Here is a 26610-nt window from a genome sequence, read left to right as displayed (position 1 = left end):
GCGTGTGGGTAACAGAAGCGTCTCTAATCCTGCAGGTGCCTAGTAGACTAAAGGGCCCCTGCAGAGATCTAGGGAAGCCTTTGGCCTCTTGATGACATGTGACTGACTGTCTACTTTGGTGGCCTCAGGACCTGCTCTGTGGGATGAGGAGGTCCTGGCTTACCCCACAACTTTGTTTCTCACTCTGCTTCAGAGTGTTGTGAGAATATGAGATGGTTCTGCTCCGCTGAGAAACCTGTTCTAACAGAAAAATGCAAGACCCACAATGTACCCACAAAAGATCAAAATAAACAAGTATTTGCAATTCAGCTGTTGATTTCAATTTACATGAGCAGTCAGTACACATTCAGACAAGCTCCTCCTGACACATGCGACAAGGGGACATGTGCCCTGTGGAAGCGAGCAACAATCATACATCAGGCACCAAGGGTTACAAAATAGAATAGGCATAAATCTTAAAACTAATTATTTGAAGATTAAGTTCCCACATGCAAAAAGAGATCTTGGAAGTAGAACATCTAGTTTTGGTTCTGGTGCCTAGGGATAAAAATGTGTGGATGGTGACAGCCAGTGACTGAGATCCTGCAGTTCTGGGCTCATCCTCCTTCACCGAGTGGCTGAAGGGTCCATTGCTCCGCGTGGGAGACTTGCATATGTTGTCCCTCATGTGGAAGGACTGCCGTGGAGAAAACATAATTGACAAGGGGGAAAGGGCAGCACTCCAGAAGTGTTCCTGTTTTTGTTCTTAGTGAAGGTCAGAAAGGCACTGCAAGGTCATTTTAGTCCAACGCCCCAGTGGCTTGTCAGAGGTATTTGTAGCAGGTTGTTCTAGATGTAGAGGCTCCTCCTTTCAGCTCTGCTGTTGGTGCCATAAAGCCAAGCACTGAAGGCATTTGCTCATGTCCAAGTTTCCAGCCAGGAATACATGGAGGGACGGGGATGTCTCCCTCATTGTGGCAGGAACTCAACGTGGTGGCTTGTCCCCTTCTTCAAGTTCTCAGGTCCCTCTAGAAATAAAAACATAGGTATTATCTATTTTTGTTATTTATTGATTGATTTTTGAGAGACAGAGAGAGAGAGAGGAAAGCATTCATTTGTTGTTCCACTTAGTTGTGCATTCATTGGTCACTTCCCATATGTGCCCTGTGTGTTCTGACTGGGGATCGAACCCATAACCTTGGTGTTTTGGAATGACCCTCTAACTGACTGAGCTAACTGGCCAGGGCCAGGTGTCATCTTTTTCATCATTTTTGCAGCAGTCAAGTCATTCCTCCAACATAGGATCGTTAGGCACCTGTATTTACCCTGACTGAAGCTTCCACTGTCCTCCACGATTAATGGGGACAGAGTCGGCCTTTGCTGAAGGAGGCTGCCAGCTTCACGCAGATTCCAGCCCAGTGCGACATAGTGCTCCTCCCTGTATGCACTTCCCAATCTGCCAGCCTCTGAATTTTTCATCACTGACCCAAGAGGTCTTCCATAGTTTCCACTTGAACTTGCCAGCTCTTTGCATTGAGTTCCTAAGTCCTGGCCTGAGTCAGAGCAATTTTTTAAAACCCCGGTGAGACAGTGGAAACCACTGGATGAAATGAAGATGACCCAGCAGACGATACCATTAGCTCATAAATGGGCGATTTCCTTCATGATGTGTGAGCTCTGGGAAGGCCTCACACCCATGTTGCAAAGGAAAAGCTTAAAGTTCAGACACCCTGGGGAGGCTCTCCTGGGAAGGGATGCCGCTCTGGGTCTCTGCCGGGGAGACCTGAAGGGAGACTTGCAAAAGGACAAGTCCCACACAGCTCCTCCACTCTCATGGAGAGTAGAAACCCTTTCTAAGCCTGATAGGTAGCCACATGGCCCAAAACTGTGTTCTCAAAGTGTGTTCTGAAGACCCTATGCATCACGATCACCAGGGCCCTCATCCTATACCCCCGATCACTCTTGAGAAGGTCCTGAGAGGCTTCAATGTCCACAAATAACCAAGGAGAGTCCTGTGCCCCCCCCCCCCATGCTAGAGAACTGCTGATTCTTCTGTGCAGTGTGTGCTGGGGCTGCAGTTGTGCTCTGGGGCATTAAGCAGGTTCCTTCACCTGTAATATGAGGACAGCCCTAGGACCTGCCACCCATGATGATGCTGAAGGGAAATAGGCTGAGACCTTGCATGGTGCCCTGTGAGAAGGGCCCAAGGTGGCTTTGGAACCTTGCCCTGCCCCCAGCTCTCCTCCACAGCTTGAAGACTGGGGAGTTGATTTCTTTCATTGACATCCATTTCAAGCTTAACTTTCATGATCAGTAGCTTGGACACACGGACCTGCAGCCCCTGCCTGAAGCCCCATGGAGGCTATACCTCCATAAATTCATGGGCAAATTCAGGTCCCAGCTCCTGCTTTCCTGCCCTCCAGCCATCATGCCAACACTGCCATCTGCACCCCAGGCTCCTGCATATAGGAAATGGCTGAGAGATTAAACTGCAGCCTTGAGACAAGTCTTTGGTGTGGACTTCTGAAGCCAAGTCCTGTAGGGGTAGAACGCTGCCCCCCCCCCCCGTAGCCATTTTCCTACACACCTGGGGGCATCGGTTGGTCATTCTTCTCTGCACCTGAATCCACTGTAAACTAATTTGACCCAGGCTCTACTAATTTGCTTGATGAGCAAAGACATGAATAAATACGATGAGGCTGCAGAAATCTGGGCCCTCAGTCCTAGAGGCTGGGAGTCCCCTGTACCCATCTTTTCTCTATGTTGTGCCCTGTGTGTTTTTTCTTAAGTCCTGCAGCGCCTTCCTTTCATGCACACCCACAGCTAAGCTGGTCTCAGCATCTGCTCACGGGCCATTGAGGCCACCACAGTGAGGGGGCTGCCTCACTTGGATACTTTGTAGAAGGCTAGTGAGTTTGGACTGAATTTTGTGCTAAAGAGCTTAGTGCTGGGCCAGCCTGCTGATTAACAACAAAATGAGCAACAGCAGAAGTGTCCCAACAGGCATGTCTTCCAGCACTGCTGCCTGCCCGCCACTAGCCAGGCATAGAGACAGGCGCTCTGTGCACCTGCAGAGGGCATGCACCTGCACAACAGGGGCTGGAAGTCAATCCACGCTGTGTCCCAGACCCGGGCCTCATCTTCACACAGAGGGAACCATTGTGTAACTTCTCACTGAAAGCAAAAACTTTCCAGAAAGACCTGGAAATTAAAACCCAAGGCACATTAGGAGTCTGATGTCCTTCTTAGTCAGAGGCGGGTTTAACGGAGAGCGCACTGGGCGCGTGCCCTGGGCCCCGACTTCTGAAGGGCCCCGCCAAACCCCAACTTTACACTTTTTTTCTAATGACACCAAGTTTGGTTTTATATGTGAAATTTTAACAGTAATAGTACATAACATATTTTATTTATTTAAAAATATGGTTAACAAGTATTTTTATTTTCCATATCTCTCTTTTTAAGAGGCCCAATATTTTCTTCTGTGCCCGGGGCTTCAACCGACCTTAATCAGCCTCTGTTCTTAGCCCATTGCTTCAAGTTAAAAGAAGCTTTTAAAAAGGTCTTTGATCCACATGGACAGAAATCAGACTACCTGACACTAGAGGCTAAGGGAGAGGGCAAAAGGGAGTCACTGTTTAATGAGGTTTTGTTTCGAGATGCTGAAACCTCCGGGAACCAGATAGAGGCAGAGGCTGCACAACACCGTGAACGTGCGAAGTGACGCTGGACTGTTCACTTTAAAATGATCAATTTTACATAATGTAAATTTTGTCTCAATTTTTAAAAAGGGGAGGTGAGGTGTCTTTGAAACTGGTCCAAAGCATGATGTAGGGCTCAGAGTCAGAGATTAAGACGACAAATATTTGCAGAGTGCCCAGGAGGTAGAAGGTACCTTGCAGTCCAGGCTTCTCTGTGGCCTGGCCTCACCTCCCTGTAGCCTTCCTGCCTGCTTCCCTGGGACAGGTAATAGCACCTGTCCTCTGGAGTTGGCTGTGGCACTCTGTCCCTTCCAGTCTTCCTCCCCACCATCTACAGGGCTCTCCCTGCCTGGCCTGGTCCTGCCAAATCAGCCTCACTGATCAGTCTCCCTGCTCGAGGTATTCCCACCAGGGAGCTCCCCCCCCACCCCAAGCACAGAGCTGCCCATGCTTCTCCTAATCAGAGACTCTCTATCTCATTCCTGGCTCCTGGCAAGCTTCAAACACCTCAGTGGGTGCTGGGGATCCTCTCCCATCTGTCTCTCCCTTGTCCACCCTCTCTTCCATCCATGCACATGCCCACTCTACTTGTTCCCATCCCCAAGGGCTCTTCTCGATTGCCTTTCCTCCTTTCTCCGATTTGTAAAGACACAGTCGCCCACATGTGCCCACCCTGCCAGGGCGACTTCCACGCAGAGCTTAGCTGTGGGTGAAACTGCTTGTGTCTGATACCAAAGGGCACAAAGTCACTGCTTGATGAATCAACAACTGATTGTTCACTTCCTGGCTCTCTGCAGCAGGACTTGAGGTCTCTGGAGGTGGACTGATGGGGACCAGCATGAACTGGACTGGCACTGTACCCACCTCCAACTGCTCGTGAATCCAGTCCAGGAAGGAGGTGATGCGGGTGTAGACCCCGGGCTTGTTCACGTCTGCACAGCCGATGCCAAAGCTTGTCGCTCCCACCAATTTCCAGACCCTCCTCTCCTGACACACCAGGGGTCCCCCACTGTCTCCCTAGACAGAAAGGAAAGTGTCTAAGGACAACAGAACAGGCAGCCTCATGACTGTCCCTTGTTCTAGTGCAGAATTCCCCCGTCACCACATTACAAAATCTAGTGCGAGGATGGCTCTGTGTTCACCCCTGCAGCCCTTCCAGAACTGAGCAGGCATTCCTGACAGTGGGCTCTGTATCCATCCTAGCTGTCCACCTGCCAGATTCTATATACAATGAACCCATGAAGGTCCAGGAAGCCACGTGCCGCTGAGGGAGTGCTCTCAGAGGGAGGGTCTGCCTGGCCAGGGGGCTTCAGCTGACCTCTGGATCCAGGCAGAATTGGAGTCTCACTCACTGTGGCTTTGGAGGCCCACATTCACCAGTTCCTACCCGCCTGCCGCCCCTTTTGTCCCCTGCATATTCTGAGAACCAGGGTGGGGAGGGAAGGATCCTTGAGGCCCCTCCTTTCACCCAGCACCCAGGCAGAGTGGGAGCACTGGGTAAATATGGGCTGGCCTAAAAAGGGTGATATATCTTAAGCAAACTTCTTCCCACGCCCTGTAAATTTGCTTTTGCATCATTCATAGGGTAATGCTGGCAGTGGCCTGTCCCATGGGTTGAGTCACCATAACAGAGCCTTTCCTTACCTACTGCCTTGGCCCCTGGAGGTCACCATGGGTCCCTACCTGGCAGCTGTCCACACCGCCTTTCAGGTAGCCAGCACAGAGCATGGAGGGGGAGATGATGCCACCATATACGTCCTTGTGGTTGCAGATCTTGTTGGAGATTAAAGGCACAGCTGCATGATTGAGGACTGGGGAGGCATCGCCTATGTCAGAGGAAGAGGGGGACGTGCAGTGAAGAATTCAGAAAGCGGGCATCCGGGGTCGGGACCAGGGCCAGAGGCATGCCACCGACACTTCAGTGGTAGAAACGGCTATGCCTGCAGGTGGATGGCGGGGGAAGGGGTCTGCTATGAGGCACCAGCCAGCCCTAAGGCTCTCTCTACTGAGGAGCCATGCGGGCCCTGCTGCTGAGGTCAGAGCCACCCACTTCCCTAAGGGGGCCAATGTGGGAGTAGGTGGGAGCAACTGTCATCTCCAACAATGTCCCTTCATCAATGTCCAAGGACTTCCCCAACATCTGCCCTGGGTCAGGCACTTGCACCACACAAGTTTGTTTTGTTCTCAGGACAACACAGGTCACAGAAGGGAAACAGAGGCTCGTGAAGGTCACATACAGCTTTTGGAGGCTCCCAAAGGCATGCACGTCCCAATCTTATGTGGCAAAAGGGACTTTGCAAGTGTGATAAGACCTTGAGATCGGGACAATATCGTAGGCTATCCAGGTGGACCCTAAATGTGATCACAAGGACCTTTGAAAGGGTCAAAGAAGAATATGTGATGATAGAAGCAAAGGTCAGGGAAGAAAGAGATTGAGGATGTTGTGCTGCTAGCTGTGAAGATGGAGGAGGGGGCCACAAACCAAGGAATGCGGCCTCTAGAATCTAGAAAAGGCAAAGAACCAACACTTCCCATAGCTTCCAGAAGCATTGCAGCCCTCCTGACATCTTGATTCCAGCCCACCAAGACTGATGGAGGACTTTTAAGCTCCACAACTATGAGAAAATGCATTCATGTTGTTTTATTTTTTATTTATTTATTTTATTTTATTTTATTTTTTTTTCTGAAGCTAGAAACGGGGAGAGACAATCAGACAGACTCCCGCATGCACCTGACCGGGATCCACCCGGCACGCCCACGAGGGGGCGACGCTCTGCCCCTCCGGGGCGTCGCTCTACCGCGACCAGAGCCACTCTAGCGCCTGGGGCAGAGGCCAAGGAGCCCTCCCCAGTGCCCGGGCCATCTTTGCTCCAATGGAGCCTCGGCTGCGGGAGGGGAAGAGAGAGACAGAGAGGAAGGAGAGGGGGAGGGTGGAGAAGCAGATGGGCGCTTCTCCTGTGTGCCCTGGCCGGGAATCGAACCCAGGACTTCTGCATGCCAGGCCGACACTCTACCACTGAGCCAACCGGCCAGGGCCTCATGTTGTTTTAAATCACTGAGTTTGGGGTCATTTGATGTAGCAGTAACAGGGAACTCATACACCTGCCATACATCAGCCTCAGCACTGGCCCAACAAGATTGACACCCTCCAACTTAACCTGTTTGTAAAATGGAATATCTGTGTGTTTCATAGGCTTAAAGCAGTGCACACCCCCATTCACTTTCCTATAGTATGTATATGCAGGTGTGGGTCTATGCTCCACAAAACCCTCGTTTTAACTGTTCTGAGTGTGAGTTACAACCATGTTTTCTGCATGTGCTTCCCCAATCTGCTCACATATCTACCGGCCCCTCAGGGGGGTCACCTGGCCATGAGCTTGGACTGAGATGGTACCTGTCCTCACCTGATACACAAGGATCCAGTGAAGACAACACAACACTCCCTTCAGGTACTCCAAGTTCATGAATAACAACAGGAATAAGAACATGGGTAGGGAGCACAAACAGAATTTCAGACATTCCACATCCCCTCGTCTGAGCCGAAGGTACACAGCACCCCTGTCTCCTTGCTCTTAAGCCGGGCACAAACATAATATCCCCCTCAGGGGCTGCTATGAACATAGATAGCATCACATTATTCAGCTCAGCACCTGGTACATAGTTAAGTAAAACTTAAAATATTTATGGAAGAAGTTTCCACTATGGGCAGGAAGGCATAGGCAGCTATGGGGGTGAGACCCTGCACTGACCTCTGGATCTGGGTCAGCCCTGTGCGCCTTGGACATTGAGGAAGGGACAGACTCAGCTAATGAGTCTCAAAAGGAAAAGACTGAACCTTCTGTCTTGGGTTGAATTGCTCCGCCCCCCCCCCAAAAAAAAAAACATGTCCACCTGCAACCTTAGAGGGTTTGGAGTAGGGTCTTTGCAGGTATAATTAAGGTAAGAATATCAAGATAAATCCTCCTAGATCAAGGTGGGCTTTCACTCCAAAGCCTTTTGTTCTTTTAAGAGAAAGGAGAGGGACATCTGAGACAGGGGCACAGAAGGAAGGGCGTGAGAAAATGGGGACAGAGACTAGAGTGATGCCTCTACAATTCAAAGAACACCAAGGGCGCTGGAGCCACCAGGACCTGGAGCAAGGCCAGGATCAGATTCTCTGTCAGAGCCCCCGGGGAGAATCAGCCCCCCACAGCTTGGTTTCAGACTTCGGGCCTCCAGAACTGTGACAGAATCAATATTGCTTTAAGCAGCCCTGTTTGGGGTAATTTGTGAAAAACAGCCCCAGGAAACTAGCACTCTTCCTACTAACAAGGAAAGCTATAGATGGAAAACCTGAGAACTGGGACCATCTTTGTGCCCCACACTGATGAGAGGATGGCACAGGTTTCATCTGCGTATATTATTTTTGTTAACATTACTAATTATGGCCCTGGCCGGTTGGCTCAGTGGTAGAGCATCAGCCTGGCGTGTGGACGTCCCGGGTTTGATTCCAAGTCAGGGCACACAGGAGAAGCGCCCATCTGCTTCTCCACCCATCTCTCCCTCTATCTTTCTCTTACCCTCCCATAGCCATGGTTGGAACAAATTGGCCCCAGGTGCTGAGGATGGCTTCATGGCCTCACCTAAGATGCTAAAATAGCTTGGTTGCCAAGCAACAGAGCAATGGTCCCAGATAGGCAGAGCATTGCCCCATAGAGGGCTTGCCAGGTGGATCCCGGTCGGGGTACCTGTGGGAGTCTATCTCTCTGGCTCCTCACTTTCTCACTCAAGAAGAAATTTTTTGAAACCACATTACTAATTATATTATGATTATAGCATTAAGGCCCTTGTTTGTTAGCTTTTTCTACTTGACCTTTGTAGGATCAAATAACACATTTATGAAGGTCACACAAGACCAAAAGCTCCTCACCAGCTACAAATTTGTCTTTTGAATAAACCTCAGGAGGGGTCTCGACTGGGCACCTGTGCACTTAGCTAGCATGGCGGGGGGAAAAGGATGGACTTGGAGGAAGTAGAACCACCAGGGGTGCTGGCGGAGGTCCCTCCATGGAGATGTGTCCACCATTCTCCTTCATAATTTATTTCTTTCCTGAGAAAGGCTGCAATTTCATGACCTAAGACAAATGGAACCATAACTCCTGACCCATAACCACTCAGATGACTGTGTTTGCTGGAGCAGTTGACTCACACCCCACAGTGGAGACAGGGGGGCACCCACAGAAGCATGACATTGGGATATGGGAAGGGAGCTCGTCAGTGTGGATGTCTACCCTGGCCCTCTCAAGTCTGGGCTCCCTGGATGCAGAATCTTGATCTCAGGCCACTGACCTCCTTCCTCAGTGGCCCCCCATCCCGACGTCCAGCACATTTTTCCATCAGGGAAGTTCTCTTCGGAGTTGGGCAGACAAATGGGTTGGATCATCTCTGTTTAAAGAGGAAAGAACAACTCTCAACTCTGTCTGAGAAAACAACTCGTCCCATCAGCCCTAAACTCTCTGCAGGGCGCCAGCAGTCTCCCAAAGAAAAGTCAAGCTCTTGGTCATTTAAAAACAATTAGCTCTGAGCAGGGACCCCTCCCCCACAAGAGCCCTAAAACTTTAAAACGACCCTAGACTGTGGCAACTTCAGTAAGTCTAAACCAGGGTCAGCATTTATTCTGGAAAGAGCCAAATGCTCACTATTTTAGGTTTTGCAGGCTGAGTGGTCTCCCCAGCAACCACTCAACTCTGGCACAGCAGCGTAAAGACAACCACAGGCATTGGTCAACAAATGCGAGTGGTTGTGTGCCAATAAAACTTTATTTACAAGATAGGCAAAGGGTCAGATTTGGCTCATAGTTTGCCCACCCCTGGTCCAGACTGTGGTTACCTTGCTTTATAAAACACGCCTCCACGAACATTCCTATCTGTCCTGACACCCCTGGAAGCACAAGCTTGCCTGTCCATATGGGCTGTGTCACACAAGCCTCTCTCAAGGTCACTGTCACAGTTGCCACAGGGCTTTCCCATGAATACAGGATGAGCTATACTAAGCTTTTCTGGATATGATGATCATGGAAAGGTAGAGAAAGACTAGGGGAGGGTTCATTTTAACTTTATCAAGGTACAAGTGTCAGCACTTCGTTTTGTATAATCAAATATCATTAAAAATAGCTAACAAATGAGCACCACCGCTACAATTTCTCTTTGTTTCTCTAGAAGTATTTTCTTCAGAGTGTTACATGTGCCACATGGTAAGCACACTGATGCCTGTGCCAGGTCAAACCTGCACTGACCTTGTGCCAGGAATCTGCTTCCATTCAGGCCCTCATTAATCACACTCTGCCTGCACTCCAAGCTGCTCTACCCTTGGGAAGGAGAAGGGAGCTAGAATTTACTTCGGAATAGGCTCATAATGCTTTGTTTGCAACTGCAGAAAGTGTGACAGTTCTATCCTGTGTGGTGCAGCTTTTTTGTAACGTCCAGAGGTCAGGTTGGGCATCAGGTCTGGCATCTCCCCTAGAGAAACGAAGACTGCAGAACTCAGCAGCTGACTGGGAGAGAATGCTTCTGAGTATTTCAGGGAGCTGACAATGCCCAGTATCTTCCAGATCATAAAGAAATGACTCAGAAAGGACCCCACTACAACCAGCTGGCTGGCCTCGAAAATACTTTCGCTATTGACCAAATCTGAGACCCTGGGCAGATATTGGGCAGGTGGGTGGCACTGGCCAAGACTTCACCACAATAAGCCCTGGACAGAGAGAAAGCTCTTTGTCCCCATGGGCCAGAGATCCCCTTCCAGCTCCTCCTGCATGAGACAGTCTGCCGGGGCAAGCCCCTTTTATCTCTAGGTGACATCTACAAGAAGAAAGTGGCACCAGTAGGAGCCCGAGGGGGACTAGACAAACCAAATTGACAGAGTAGAACCACAAAGCCTCTGAAATTAAACGAGCATCGGTACCGCAGCACACAAAAGCAGACCCAGACCTGCACGGTGCACCTGAACTTGGTGACCTCTGCTAAACTTGAAGATGTATGTAGGACCCAGCATCTCCTAACATAATAGCCCAGATGTCCAGAACACGACTGAAAATTTCTCATCATACCAAGAGCCAGGAAAACCTCTACTTTTACAAGAAGAGAACCAACTGATGCCAACTTGGACAGGAATCCAATGTTGCAATTACCTGGTGAGGACTGTCAGACAACTGTCCTAAAAATGCTCTGACCAGTAATGACTAAACTCTCTTGAAACAAATGAAAACAACAGAATCACAAAGAAACCCGGACGGACGCACCATTGAAGCTGAGTGGCCCAGCCAGCTTCATAAGGGCAATGTCATTGCCCAGCCTCTTCGGCTTGTACTTCCTGTGGTAGATAATTTTTTCCACCAGGTGGGAGGGGGCAGGGCTGTCCAGCAGGGAAACCAGGCCCACCTGGATGGTCCATGACTTGGGGAGGTACAGGCTGCAATGAGAAAATGGAGAGGGAAGATAGGAGAAGCCCAGCCGCTTCACTCCGTGGACCTCATGTGTCCTAGATCCAGCACCAGGGAGGTGGCAAATACAGCATGGCCCTGCTTACCTGTTTTCAAATCTACCTCTGCCCCCCTGCCCTTCACAGCACAGACTCACCACACCTACTTTCTACAGTGGCCTCCTACCTCGCACCACTGAGTGAGGTAAAAATAATAGAGTATTTCTTGGTTTTCTTCTCAGTTCATCTCCCTTGAGAAAGACTGCTCTGGGTGGCTCTTTGTCCCTGACCGCCCGGCATTGTCTCTCACCCTCTTGGCTACAACACGGTCTACTGTAACCAGCTACAGGGACGTCTCAGACCTTCACGCCAGTGGGTTTCTTCCTGTGGGAGAGCTTCCTTCCTCCTCTTTCTAGCTTTCCTGTAAGAGCCCTGGGTCTAAGATCTACGCAGCTGATGGTGATGGGTCCATGAGGAGGGAGGGTCTGTCCACATGGACATTACTTGTGATGATCTCGTCTGTTTGTCTGCTCTCTCTGGACCTGCTGTTGACCACCCCAATCCGCCCTGCCCCACCGTGGCCCAAACTGGGCGGGTCTACGGGAGATGAGGACCACACCCAGGAGGTCAGGAGCACTCACTCATAAACACAGTGGGCAGCAGTGACAATCCACACCGGGGTGATGACAGAGCCCCCGCACAAGTGGTAGCCCTGGAACTGAAGGCTGGCCTGCCAGGGCCACTGCGCAAGCGAGGACATGTTTCCACCCACGATGCGTGAGCTGTAGCCCATCCTCAGACCGCAGGCTGCCGGGGTAGAACAGTGTTGGGGTCTGTCCCACAAACCTCTCCTCTCCCTGACGTCCTGCCACCCTCACAGAGCTCACCGCCCGGGAAGAGTGTTGGGAGAGGAAGTATGGGGTGAAGGGGTGGGGGCAGGTCACCCAAGACGTGGGATGAGTGGCTGTTATGAGGGTGCAATGAGAAGAGTCCATCAGAGCAAAGAGCCCGATGCTGGAGCACCCCCGCCCCAGATGCCCATGCCCTCCGATGATGACAGCGCAACAGAAGTATGGGAACCTCCCTAAACACCCTTCTCACTCACACGGGCTTGTGTGCACCCGCCTGACTTCTCCAGACCCACTCCTGAAGTGTGAATGCTCCCCTCTGCCAGGAACAAGGAGCGCCTGCCTGGGGGTGGGGCTCTGGGGCACTGAGCAGCCTGAGCACACTCTCCCTTGAGGGGCAGGGGGAGGAGAAAGTCAGGCCACTGGAGCCACTATAGTAATGAGACATCATGCACCGTGGTCCTGTCTGCTGCTGAGAAGTCACTCTGGCCACCTCCCCCACCCGACAGGTAAGACAAGGCTGACCCTCCTCTGAGGTCCACAGAGCTCCCACCTGGCACCTAGGAAGAAGGGACTCCCAGGGCAATGGGAGGAGGGGAGGGGGCAGGCGTCTGTGAGCGAGCTCTTGCTTCCATATGTCTTTGTGTTTCTAAAACTCTTACCTGTGCACTTCAAGGTGACCACACGGCCTGAGGCACATCCCTCCCTAAAGTGGAAAAAGAGTGGGCTTAATGGTAAATAACCAAGGCCTGTAAAAGGAACATTTTTTAAAACTTAATCTTGGGGTTCAAGAAAAAGAAACTCTACTCCCCTGCTCTTGAATACAGATAACAATTTTAGTCTATGTAACAGAATTCATTAAAAAACACCTGACTGCGGCGCAGTACTGAACTTGTGACGGGGCATGGAGCATTCTCAGCTTGGGATAGCTGATGATTACAGATGGAGGAGGAGCTTTGTCTGTACGCATGCACTGGGGTCATTCGCACGTTCATTTTACCCCATGTTCTTCACTGGCCCTGGGGGACATGGAGTGCCCACTGGGTGGATGGCAGGCTCTCCTAGCATGAAGTCTTAGCAACCTGGGACACACACACCAAGGCGAGGACTCCTCCTGGAGCAGAAATGTGACTGTCCCAGAAATAACAGGCATTCCCCCCTCCCCCATGTGGGTGGGAGCCAGACACCTGCTCTTCTCATAATCCACCTGATCCCTCTGTAACCTTTCCTGCCTTCAGAGCCCCAGTCCTGTCAGGAGATGAGCTGACCCTGCGGATTGCATGTGTGTCCAAGGCTGACTGTCCATAACAGGATAGACAGCTGGCAAGCTGCTGTTTCCCAAAGCAGAGAACATATTCTCCTTGGGGTTTGGTCAAGGCTTCAGGAAGAACATCTGGAACTCAGGTTCAGAATATCTGACTGTATCTCCACTCACCAGGCAGGTGACTCTTCTAAGCTTCAGGTACCTGATTGTCATTTAAGGACACTTCATTTTACCTTCCTCGTGAGTTGTTGGAGGAAACACAGACTATAAATGGTATACATTAAAAGACTTTGTGAGCAAAGACAGACCCGTTTCTTTCTTAGTTTCTTCTTCCTAATTTTTTCTCTCCCTCTTTTTTTCTTTCCAAACATGTAGCAGGAGTACCTGCTACATGAGGTACAATACAGCATTTATGACATGCACATCATTGTTACTCCTTTACCCTTCTTCTTCCCTTTCTCTGTTGGTCATGTTTGCTGGTTTGGGGTTAGGTTACTGCCACCAGTCAGTGTGCCCACCCAGACTACTCACGGTGGCCACGCCCCACCTGCTTTCAGAGTAAGTACTTCCATGCCTCTGCACCCTCGTGCAGCTGTGCACAGCCTCACAAACGCAGCAGTGATGACAATGCAGACAGCAGCCCTGCTTGGCACCTACCTCACATACACTGAGTGGTGCAGAGTGGTCACTTTGTCATCTGGCAAGAGGTGATTGACGGAAACAAAGTCCTCTCGGAACTGCTCCTCCAGTGAGTCCACTCTGAGGGTGTCTGAACTGAAGTAGCTGCAAGCACATTGGAAATGCAGGGGCTGAGTGAAATTAACTCCGTGCTTCAAGTCAACCCGCGTTCCAGCCACAGCACTGCAGGTACCTTACTGAGGAACATGTCATTATCTCCATCCAAACTGTCAATATGTCAAGTCACAGCATTACAGGTATCATACTGGGAGATGTCACCGTGTCCCCCCCAAACCATCAATGGTTTTTTCTTGCCAATATATCAAGACTTTCCAAACGTAGTAGAGTCTGGAATGATAGACCCATCTGGCCCTTACCCCACAACTCCATCCATGAGACTGGCTCTGAGCACCGAGGCAGGAGGACCACTTACTGATGCAGTTGGATGGAACCTCCATGCAACTGAACTGACCCCCGCTCAGCCTGAAGCAAGCCCCAGAGGGCACAGAGCACAGAACTAGATGGGTGCTTTCAGGTGGGCACCCAAGTCGGGATGCTGGGTTCCCCGGGAGCAAAGGTCAGGGAGAATAACTTTCCTAGTCTGTCCAGAGTGAGCATGGGTTTCCACTGGAAAGACAAGCACATGGAAGGAAGAGAGTCAGCGGGGGACACCAGGAGCCAGCAGATGGCGAAGTGTCAGGAAACTGGTCTTCTGGAGAACAAGGAAGGTCTGATTTTTTAAAAGGCAAGTGTTTCAAGAGTTACAAGGTGGGAGGTGGTAAATGGTGGCCATATCCCCCTTTCCTCGTGGGATAAACAGAACACACAGCAGTCAGCCTGTTTCTCTCGCTTACACACCAGCTACACGGAACACAAAGTTCAGTCAAGTTTGAGTTTTGAGGAAATTTAACTAAGGCCATGGCAATGGCCTGCCCAGCTGTCCCAGGCATTGCTCAGGTGCTGATAGAGCAGCAGCCCCACGAAAGAGCTGATCGTTACCCAGACAGATCCCGATGCAGTGGGCTGGACTATGCATCAGGGTGCGAAAAGCAGAGGGGCCCCAAAGGCTGTGACTAGAGCCCTACAAATCATCCAAGCCTCCATGTGGAGCAGGAACCACAGCTACAGACCCCCTGGGGCGTCCTGTGCACCAAGCTTGCTTCTACATGCTCCCAAGGTCGCTTTACCCTCAGGTGACCCTTTAGAGCGGGCTCTGTTATTGTCCCTATTTTTGAGGGACAAGTTACATAAGTGGCCTGAGTGTGCCCTGGGATTTGAACCCAAGAAGTCCAACCTGACAGCCTACTGTCTTTGTTCATCACAGATCTGACATGGGATACAGCTGAGCAGAGACAACCAGAAGACAGCTTAAAGAAAGAAGTAGAAGGAATAATTTACAAAGAACACAAGAGCAAACCCAGAGCTGAAGCGACAGACAAGGAAGAAAAGAACAGGCTGATAGCAAAGAAATCAGTCAATACTGTTCAGGGTAGGAAGGACTGTCCCCCCAGGTAGATGGGCTGCACAGAGACCCGAGGGCTGCCCAGGAGGAGCAGGTGGAAGGGAAGGGGTGACGGAGGCCTGTGCTGAACAGAAGAGAAGCCCAGGGACCGGGGACACGGGTTGTTCTCCAGGAGGGAGAGGAGGGGAGACAAGGGAAGGATGCCCTTGGTGAGGCCGCAGAGGGGCCTCTATGGGGCAGAGAAATCCTGTTTGCAGTGATGGAGTGTATGGGATGTGTGTCTGCTGTGTGATGTATGTGTAGTGTGTACAGTGTGATGTGTGTGGTGTGGTATGTGAGTATGTGTATGCATGTCTGTGGTGTGTGGGTGATGTGTGTGGTGTGTCAGTGTGTGTATGTATGTGTGTAGTGTATGCTATGTATGTGGGGGGAGGTGTGTGTGGGGCTTGCGTCTGCGTTTGTCTATGAAGAGGGAAGTCTACAGGATTCTCACAGGCACCTGGGAGGCAGTATGTGCTGTGCTCACTGAGCTGAGAATACAACTCAGTTCCTGGGGAACACAGAGTCACTGGGGGATGCAGAGACAGATCTCAGGGTAGAGGGTGGAGGGTCTTTGGGGTTTCACTGGCTTTGGAGAAAGAAACTGAGAATATGTGCATCAAATTTGAAGTTGGAGCCTCCTGGAGGGTTCAGGGCAGTGAGATTTTAACCACCCAAACTGTTTCCTTGGATACAAACAAGGATGTGTTTTCAAGTTCACCCTTGTCACCAAGCTCACTTCCTGTGAGGCATGTGCGACTCAGGAGACTGCCTGCTTTGAACTCAGAATCAAGAGCAAAGAAAGAAGGTGACATCACGGCCCCCATGGAAGACAGCAGTTGTCGCCCATCAAAGGAAGGGCAGGAGAGAGAAGGAGGTCCCCCAATCAAGGAGAAAATTTGTCATCTCAATGCAAAGTCAGACAAACAGCAAACACTGAAAAGTGAAGATTTTACTAGAATTGTTCTTCCTCCTACATGTTGCTAAACAACTGTCTTAAACAATTGTATTTTCACCAAATTGGTGGCTTTTTGCACTTGGTTGTCTGGGGCTCCTTGGAAAGTGAGTGCATGATTGAAGATATGACCATCAGGAACCAGTGCGGTGGTGTCCAGAGGCCACTCTATAGCTGCGACCAGCAGAGTTCGCAGGTTGTCGTCATCTCTGCAGCTCTTATCACATGTTTGCAGCTAGGTCTGGCGTGGCCATGAGACACTCTCCAGAAAGCCATTTCTTATGTGGTCTTGAGCAGTCAGTGTGTCAGGGCCTTGGTTTGCACACCGTAGAGTGAGCAAAAGTCTAAGGTGAGATGTCAAGCATCGTGGGGTTGTCACAAGGGTGCAGTATGAGAAGAGGTGAAGCATTTCTAAGCTGCAAGCACCCAACTAAAGGTGGTTGTCTTTCTTTATCGTGATCACTATTAATGTTTTAACAATTGCCTGGAAATGGTCTTTGAATTACCTTGGAAACCCCAGCTGGGCACAGGCGATGTTAGCGTGGTGACCTTTCCAGTCGTCAGAGCACATGGTCCTCCAGGCAGCCTCTGTGAACACCTGGAGCACGCCATTCTGACCGCTCACACGGACTGGCCGATGCATGAGCACAACAATCCATTAGTGGCCAGCAGAACCCTGAGGCCACGGGCAGCTTAAACCCTCCTCTGCTGAATCCAACCTGCTCCCTATCCATAGCATCCACCTTTTCAGGGCCCTCCTACTGCCTAGACCCTTTGAGTTCTCTTGGAGATCTCATTGCTCATGGAGTCTCCTCCCCAACCTAATTTCAGCTTCATGGAACATTGCTCCCTTAACAACTGACCCAGGATCACCTGTGGGCCAGTTGGCAAGGTTAGGACATAGCATGACACTGGCATCGACTTGGATCCGTTTTACAGATGAGAAAGGCCAATGCCAGTCGTGCTGACTTCCTCCTGTGTCTACAGTGAACAGTCATGACCTTACCGCATCGGTACTCATCCTCCCCATCCTTGCAGTCTGACACGCCATCACATCGCGCTGTCAATTCAATGCATTTAAAAGACGACCGGCACCTGTACTTTCCGGAGCAGTCAAAGTGGACTGAGGACAGGAGGAGACGGCAAGGTTAACAGAGGGCTCCCTCAGTGTGCAGCACTAACTACCCGCCTGCCCATGGCCTTGGGCTTGCCCATAGTAATAAAGCTGCATGCATTGAAATTGCACCTGTGTCAGCAGCCCAGTTTCTGTTCCACATTCCAGGGGGTGGGGCCACTGCACACCACTTTGTCTCACTAAGTGGCTTTGAGCCACAACAGGAGGTGAATTTTGACCCTGCAGGCCTCAAGGTCAAGGGAAATAGTGCATGGCTGCAGACTAACAGGCTGAACCAGCTGAGCAAGTAGCCCGGATAAGGGCTCTCACCCCCAACCTGTCCACCTTCTGTTGTCTCTGACTCTGGACAACAAGTGAAGGCTCTGTGGACCACACAGCGGAGTAGGTGGAGAATTACACCAATCTGTATTCCAGTAATTTGAAAGAGAAAATGAGAAATTGTTCCCTATTAGAAACCATCCAAATGACTCACTTTTGCAAAAGCCACAGGCACTTTCTTTTAAAAATAGCAGGTGAGCTTGGCCTGGCCTGAATGGCCTCCTTGTTTTCTCCACCCAGCCCTACACTCTCTCCTGCCCAGGGATTCTATTTCATCAGCTGCCTTTGGACACTTCTAACTGGGCAGGTTCCGTACTGACAAAGCCCCGAGTGTGGCCAGCAGCCCTGCTGGGCCCCAGGTTGGCTCTACGTTCGTGCAGGCAAATAAAACTCAAAACCAGCAACTCCGAAGGATGTTTGCCTCCAGTAATTAAGGCTGGGTGGTGGCACCCGCTGTTGAGGGGGAGCTCATGAAAGTTTAAGTGTCTGAATAGGAAGCTGAGAGCCTACTAAATAATAAATCGTACTCACTGCCCAGACCGATGGCCAGAGCTAGTATCAGCGCAATGATACCAATGACGATGATGGGGAAGAACTTCAGCGGCAGCAGTGACAGGATCTGTGCAGCCACTGCATCTGCATCTGGGAACCAAAGAGAGGGGCAGAGGGGCAAACAGCCACAGAGCAGCAAATTTAATAAAAGAAAACAAATGTAGCTGGTCATTTTCCCTCTCTCTAGTGCAGAGACCGTTTCAGCTCAAAGAAAGCTGCCTTCGTTTAGAGAAAGGGTCACTGAATAGCGGTGCATTCTCTAGAAGTCCAGTCCCACACTCTCGGACTCCAACCCAATTCTGTGCATCCTGGTTTAAGGGAAAGTGTTATGGACTGAAATGTGTGTCTGGGAAAGGATATGTTGAGGTTCTAACCCCTAGCACCCCAAGAATGTCATTTTATTTGAAAGTAGAGTCTTTACAGAGGTAGTGTAGTTCAAATAAGGTCCTTACAGAAAGGGGACACTCAAATATGGAGGCAGGCAGACACACACACACAGAGGGTGATATGAAGAGACACAGGGAGAAGCCACGTGAAGGTAAAGGTAGAAATGGGGAAGATTCATCTGCAAGCCAAGGAACAGGCAGGGAGAAGCAAGAAGGGAGCCTGCAGCAGGTTTCAGAAGGAGTGGGACCCTGGATGCCGAAACAATATTTCTGTTGTTCTAAGCTACCTAGTTTAAGCCACCTAGTGGCACTTTGTTTTGGTGGCCCTACGAAACCAAAATGAAGGGAAGTAGGACACCAACTTTCAAGGACATTTTCACACAGAAGAAGGTGACATCATATAAAACCCAAACAGGCTACTTTAAGGAGAAGGAGAGCTGAGATCTCTGAGAGGGTCACTGGATGAAGTAGCAGACTGGTTCTTCATGAATCTTGTGCACAGAGGCACTGCTGACCCTGGTTCTAGAACATCTTTCTGAGGATGCTGGCAAAGCAAATAGCCTTAGAAGACAGAGATAATGTTCCTCCAGAGCAAGGGACAGGTTTATTTACTGCCCAGCTCAATTAATATAATGTCTTTGAGGCAAAGTTAGTGCAGGTCTGCTTGTGGTCCATCATAAAGATTCAGGTTCCCCTAGCTGTGGGTCCCTCAGCTGTCATGCAGACCCACTGTGTGCACAGCCTACTCCTGCTCTGCTGCATGTTGCCTCCATGGGACTTGGTGGGCAAGAGCAATAACTCAAACAGGATGCAATGCCACTTGTGCTGTGAATAACAAAGTCTTCTGTGTCTGACCCAGGAGTCCCATGCCAGCATCCATGGAACTGTGACAGGTTGACTTGTTAGCTTGCACCAGACCCTTCCCAGTTCTTCCCTAAAGTACCCAGTAGACTGAGTGGAAAGGGGACGAGAAGAGCATTTACAGATCCAGAAGTACAAGGCTCTCTGTGCAGCCAGGAGCATGTCCATCAACACCTTTTGCTCTCCAAATAAGGTGCCGTTTCATGCAAATCATCTCATCAATTCTGAGAATACATCCGTGCCTAAGTTGCCTTCCCTTAAATTAGAAAGATTGTAATGTGGGAAGGGATGAAAGCCTTCCCAAGGTCACACCTTGGCTCAGAACAGAGACTGCCTCTACCTCTCTTCTCTTGGTCTAGAAGATGTTGAGCTGAGAGGTCTCCCAAGGAAGACCCAAAAAACCTCTCCCTACCTATAGCTGGAAACACAACTTTACCTTCTGGCAATAATGTGATTATAAAATGGTCAATATTATTCAAGGCTGACTTAGAAAGAAGAGAATTTAAATACAAACAAGGAAGAAGAAGTGGGATGGGAGGGAAAAGAGGAAAGAATAAGCAAAAGAAAAGGTAAAAGGGAAGGAGTCAAGAGAAATAAGGAAACATATATAACACACAATCTTCAGTGACCGTGACAGATACAGAGCAAGAAAATAGGAGACAAGAGATGAACGGTGAGCTCTGTGGCCTAGTTGAGTAAGCAGTTGTTTGGGTTGTGTTTCTTGGCATCTGTTCTAGATGTCTGGTATCCAATAGTTCTTGATAAATATTAGTAAATTGGATGGATGGATGGATGACATCATAATAATAGAAGTTGTTATAATGAAGGGTTAGAAGTCAATTTCTTTTAAGGCAACCAGTGCATGGTCTTGAGTTAGCAGAGCAGATGCTTCTTGTCCACCCACACCCAGACCCCCCCCCCAGAAGCCTGCACCAAGTTAATAAGTCTCCCCTGCTGAGATGCCTTCTCTCCATTAACAATGTAAAAATTAGCAGGATCCCCAAGTATGACTTATATCATTTCAGTTGTTCTCTAAGAGTTAATTTAGGAAATCAATCCAGATTGTAGAGTCAAAGGTTGTTGTTCAGTAGAACCTCTGTATCAGTTCACATTGTTCCCTTCACTGTTCTGCCATGGTGCCCTGTGGGCGCTACCATGGCTCCATCCTCACTCCTTATTCTGTCTTTGAGGGCATGTTGAGAATAAAAAGCAAGATGTACAACATTGCTCCAAAGAGGAATGCAAATGACAAACAAACATAAAAAGAACCTTCAACCTCTCTGGCGATTAAAAACAAAAATTAGACATAACTATTGCCAATTTCCCAATACATTATTATTATTATTATTATTATTATACCCACTACAGTCCAAAGTGAAAAGTCAATAATAGCTGTGTTGCATAAACTTTTCAACAAATTTGAAATATGTACCAAAGTTTAAAAACAGATGAAATTTTTGACCTAGTAAATCCATTTCTAGAAATCTACCCTAAGATGTCATCATAAATAATATATATGAATGTTTACCTACAAGGATACAAACAAGTGACATTTATAATATTGATTCAAGCGAAACAGCCTACATGACCAACAGAAGAAACTGGTGAAATAAAAAATGGTATAGAGACATTGGAATGATAGAAAAAGGGGGTTGGCAAACTTTTTCTGTAAAGGAGCTGATAGTAAATATTTTAAACTTTATGGTCTCTGTCCCAACTCTCAACTCTACTATGGCATGAAAGCAGCCATAGATATATGTGAATAAATGGCAGTGTTTCAATAAAACTTTATAAAAACAAACAGTGGGTCAAATTTGGCCCATAAGCCATAGTTTGCCAAACACTGAAGAATATTTAATTATTCAATGCCATGGAAAAATAAACGTGATATTGTTTAGTTAAGAAGAAAAATTCAAAATGGTACAAATAGCATATATCACTTCAAAAAGGAAATATAGATATGTTGATAGGAAAAAGGCAAGAAATCCCACATAAAGTGCTAATAGAATTATCTCTGAGTAATGGTGAAATTGTGGACAATTTTTAAAAATCTTTTTGATTAACTGTACTTTTCAAATTTCTATACTGAATGATACATTGCTTTAAAAAGAAAAGTTTTAAACAACTTTTGTTCCTTCTCACTAATAGGAATTAAACCATGAAGGAATAATAAAAAATTAGCATAGAGAAATATGTATAATGCTATTCATGTTCATATTATTTATATTATAAAAATATTAGAAACAATTATATTCAAATGTTGATAAAATGGCTGTTACATATATATTTGAAGGAATTTTATAATGTTATTTTTAAAAAGACATGTATTAAAACCAAATAGCACATGAAAAATGCCTCTCTGTCGGCACTATGAATTAATGCATATTTATAGGCAATGACAGGAAGAAAATAAACACAGGTGTAAAAACCAGGTAAAAATTGGGGGTCAGGGGATTGATGGCAGGGTCATTTTAAGTTTACATTTCTGTTAATTTGGGAGAAGTATTTTCAAATTATACATTTTTTCTTTTTCTTGGTGGCTCTCTTCCCATCTTCCATTTTCTCCTCTCCTCCCCTAATATCAGATGTGGTTTTAAAGGAATCATTAGGGTAGCCCCCTCCTCATGCTTTCTGGAACCTCAGCCAGAGCCCCCAGGTGGCAAACTTCCCAGCCCCAGACACCAGTATTCCTGACTGACTGCATCCTGGACCAGCAAGCCACAGCTCACTGTGACAAGTCCTGACAGACTCACCGAAAAGATACTAGCTGGATAGGCATTATCTAGACCACTGTTTCTCCAAATATTTGTAACCTGATAACAAAACTAGCTGCATCCCTTTGTTGCTAGGAGCAACTCTGTGGCCTGCTGTTGGATTTTAATTTATGCATCTAATACTTTCAGTGATGTCCAGCTTCTTTTAAGTTTCCTGGAAGGACTGGGAAGCACGGGTTCTCAGGACTTTCTGGAGGGCTCAAAGATTCTGGCCAGGACCTGACCCCTAGTTCCCAGGGACAGGTGGAGCCTCCACTTCTGAAAATCACCATTCACAGAATACCAACTCCTGTGTCTGGGGAGTTGGCAAGGGGACGACCAAAGCATCCCCCTGTGATGCCCTTCTCTCCCATGTTCTGTAAACCAAAGAACCTCATGTGCTCAGCGTTTGAGGTGTAAGACCTCCCAGTCACCTATTTCCTCAGAGGGACACTCAGTTCTCAGCCACATTTGTCATCTACATGGGGAGTGGGGAGTGAAGAGGAACGTGTGTGGGAATCACACCTGGTTCCACCTACCTGGTGCCACAGGACTTATTTTCAGATCATCGAGGCCAAAAAGAGATCTGAAGGAGAAGGGGGCTTCAGCTGCGGGCGGGTCATTCTCCCCCATGGTGACTATTTCAGGGCCTCTGAGGTTTGGCTCCACCTCCACCTCCACCTCCTTTGCCAGGAAAAACAGAAAGTGTTTGCTTCCCTGTTTATAGTCTTAGTATCAAATGCATCTTTGTTATGTTAAATCTTTGAAATCTGACAACCCACATTAAGCAAATTCATTACTGATTAATTGAAACTATTTGGTCAGAACGCATTTTTTTCCTAAGCTACTGTAGATAACAGAGAAACTTCTAGAGTTAGCAAAAAACTCAGTTCCCAATGTTTGACTGATCTCAAAATCCACTAAGTATACATCTTTAGAGATACGCCCTTTTGCCATTTAGAGGTTCCCGTACCATGACTTTACAAAAGATAAATTACTTTCAAAGCACATGCCTTCTCTTTATTCATCATTGCCATTTGCTCACATAAACTAAACCTTTTGCCTGTACACGAGATACACCTACCATAAACATAAGAAGTTTTGATACTCACATAATGTCCGAGCCCCTCAAATGTCAACGGCACCAGGGAAAGGACAACTTGCCCACAGTATTTGTGGCTTTCCTAGCTCACACAGCCATGACCTAATTAAGGATGAAAGTATCTGGGCCCTTGGGGTGCCTGCCACCCCCCCCACACACACACACACACACACATAGCAAAAGGAGGAGTGGCTGGCGACCGATGGCGGCGCCAAAGCTACATTGGGGCTCTGTTTCCTCCTGGAGAATTCCTCTTATCGCAGGGCCCCAGCACCAGAGCCTTTGGGAGTCGTTCCCAGTGACTGGAAGAGGGGCGGAGGGAGCAATGAAATGGCCAGATGTCCCAACCACACTGCAGTTCACTCTCCCAAGGCGGCAGGCATGACTTCTCTAAGAGCCTGCTTTCTCAACACACTGAACTCAAGTGGTTCCAACAGCCATAGAAACATAGACGCTTCGAGCACCTTTTTTAAAATTTTCTTCTTGTTTACCTGTTGTAATGTTTGAAATTCAAAAGGGCACTACTAAGCCATTTAAAACAAACTTTGTCTTTATGTTGTTTCGTGTGGTCATAAGGAACTCAAAGCAAGAGTTGTGAACTAACAATGTTAATTTCATTCCCATTGTAAGAATTGTTTGGAAGGGTATCTGAAAAAACTAATAAATTCACAGCCAGCATTTTTTAGTTTGATTCTGGCTGATACTGGCTGATTAACCATCAACACGTAGCAAATGACACAACTTACCTTTATCACAGAAATAGGAATAGATGATAAAATGCTTCCTGAAACTTGGAACCTAGGTGAGGAAGTCCCTCCCCAAACAGGCTGCTGTTGGCAGGTTTCACAGCATTGAGAAATGTTGTAGCGTCGTCAGTTAGTGGCATCTTCTCTCCCCAGCTCCCTCTTTACTCACCATTTCTGGAGCCGCCATCATTAAATGCAGAAATAATTTCCTTTTTCATTATAAATGCAAGCGGGATGGTGAGCAGGCTGTCAATGCTTTAGTCCAATCGGGAAATATTTCTACCCAGTTACTCAGCCTTGTCGACTCAATCATCACAGCAAATGGCATGATCACAAGCGACTGTGTAACCCAACCTGTATGTGGCTATCAGGTAGCCATCAGTGGTATGACCGCAGGGACCAGGGAGGGGAAAATGTGGTTTCCCTTTAATTAGTAAGTAAGGTAAGCAAACCTTTGCAGAAACTTCACATGAGGGAGTCTTTGGAATACAGACACTCCTCTTATTTAAAAAAACAGGCAGGTCCTTCCCACTGCTGAACAAGCACACCAAGAGGACAGGAAAAACACATGTGGGGGTATATGTCCCCCCATGCGACTGAGCCCAAGTGTAGACTTGCAGCTGCTCTAAAGACAAAAGGCAGGGAAGCTGACGTGTTCTGGCAGCCAGCACTCCACGGAGACACTGCACACTCCATTCTTCAGGGGCCTCTGTGTCTCAAGGGGTTTCTGCACACAATACGGCTTAAAGATGTTTTATCAGGAAAGAAATAGCCCTGTTGTTGTTGAAAAGCCACAGAAGAGTTGATAGGGCCTGGGAACTGAGAACCTCTTTGGAAGGTGGATGTAAACCATTCATTAATTCAGCCAATATATGTAGGCCATCTGCCATGAACCAGGCATCTAGACTCAAAGCAGGTGGCAGAGAGATCAAAGCATTCACCCGTGGTCTCAGGTGGTAACAAACGCTAGGAAGGGATGAGGTTGGGAGAGGATTAGCAAATAATGGGACAGAGTGGTGGTAAAGGAAGGTCTCTGGAGGAAGTGATGTTTCAGGCAAGTCCTTGGTGATGGGATAAAGTGGGTCTTGTGAGCTAAGAGGGGAGGTTGTTCCAAGCATGAGATCATCAACACCAAAGACCTGGAGGGGTGTTTGAGAAACCCCAAGAAAGCCTATGTGCCTGGAAAGGCCAATGAGCAGATCACGGAGGGCCCAGGCCATGGGAGGGAAGGACTCTGGTTTGATTTCTGTGTGGTGGAAAGCCACAGAAGAGTTCATTAGGGCAAAGCCAGGAACTGCGCATGTGCACTGAGTGCAAGGGTGGGGCTGGACGCACAGAGGGACGCGATGAGGCTGCTGAAGACTTCTGCGACCATGGCTGTGACTTGGACCAATGTGCTAGTGGTGCAGATGAAGATGAGGTCTGGGTTTGAGATTGTTTTGAAAGTAAAATTGGAAAGATTGGTGATGGCAACAACAACTAAAGGGACATATTGAGCCAATTGTGGTTTAACTCAAGTCTTGATTTCCTGCCTCCAGCACTGCCAGGCACCTATTCGTGTCTTTTGGATTTAACACAGATTATATTTCTAGTTTATAATCCTGTCTTTACATCTTTCCTAACTACTGCCTCCATTCCCTGAATGAATATTTGCCCTCAAAGACAATGACAGGAAACTTAAAACTTTATCTTTCCTTGCTTTTACCTAAGCAGTAGGTCGTGCTCCTAACTGAAGTAGACCCTTGGAGGACAGAGTCTAAAATGTACTTTCATGGTACCTGGCATAGCAATAAGTATGTGATGGGGCTCCCTGTCCATTGATAGGCTGATTATAAACCAAGGTGGACTAGCAGTACTTTGTAGACATGCAGACAACCAAAAGCCATTACGAGTCACATTAATTAACATGTCAACATCTGTTAACATGTTGGGATCAGTGTTAGATGAGGTCAAAGGCAGAGCTAGTTTAGCAGCGGGTAGCGGGGAAGGGACCTATGAGGGTGGTTAAACTTCCACCACCAAAAAGTAGCCTCTCAGAAAGTTTACCTACAAACCAATTTCACTGAGCTCAAAATAAAATTTTGAAGAAACAGAAATCAGCGTATCTTGGGCTGGCATCTCATGTTCACCAAGCCAGTGTCTTAAGTGGTCTTGGTTTGGAGATTTGAGAAGGGGCATCCTACCCCTTCTCACAGCTCTCCTGGGAACTGTGAAGCTGTCCTGACCATTTGCACATAGTTTGAGTTCCAGGAGAGGTGTCAGCCTCCACCTTGATCCCCTTAGTGACAGAGGGAATGCTTTGCTAGTCAGTCACAGGGGAAACTGTCAATCAGGAAGCTTTAGTATTTTCCCTGTTGGCCTTGAAAGATAACTTTT

At 48.2% G+C, this 26610-nt stretch overlaps 1 protein-coding gene across 1 annotated transcript; it reads right to left on the bottom strand.

Annotated features, from left to right (window-relative positions):
• Positions 1-317: 317 nt before the first annotated feature.
• TMPRSS3 (transmembrane serine protease 3) lies at positions 318-24485 on the bottom strand. Its single transcript, XM_066365920.1, has 13 exons — positions 24404-24485; positions 22926-23070; positions 18366-18476; positions 17388-17504; positions 16888-17011; positions 13905-14030; positions 12646-12689; positions 11777-11942; positions 10957-11126; positions 9006-9101; positions 5361-5503; positions 4542-4694; positions 318-1007 (listed from the first exon to the last, which is right to left on the bottom strand). The coding sequence occupies exons 1-13, from the start codon at positions 24422-24424 to the stop codon at positions 990-992; spliced, it is 1434 nt and encodes a 477-aa protein (XP_066222017.1). The 5' UTR covers positions 24425-24485; the 3' UTR covers positions 318-989.
• Positions 24486-26610: the final 2125 nt, after the last annotated feature.

This window comes from Saccopteryx leptura, chromosome 2 (genome assembly GCF_036850995.1).
Source record: "Saccopteryx leptura isolate mSacLep1 chromosome 2, mSacLep1_pri_phased_curated, whole genome shotgun sequence".
Classification (NCBI taxonomy): Eukaryota; Metazoa; Chordata; class Mammalia; order Chiroptera; family Emballonuridae; genus Saccopteryx; species Saccopteryx leptura.
The sequence above is the reverse complement of the archived record's forward strand: the minus strand, read 5'-3'. Positions and strand labels throughout refer to the sequence as shown.

Excerpts from the sequence above, each read along its gene's own strand:
- TMPRSS3 (XM_066365920.1), bottom strand. The coding sequence starts at position 24,424 with ATGATGGCGGCTCCAGAAATG. Across the intron at positions 23,071-24,403 it reads TGATGGCGGCTCCAGAAATG|GAGGTGGAGGTGGAGGTGGA; the intron begins GTGAGTAAAGAG and ends TTCCTGGCAAAG. Across the intron at positions 9,102-10,956 it reads TGGGCCACTCAGCTTCAATG|AGATGATCCAACCCATTTGT; the intron begins GTGCGTCCGTCC and ends CTCTTTAAACAG.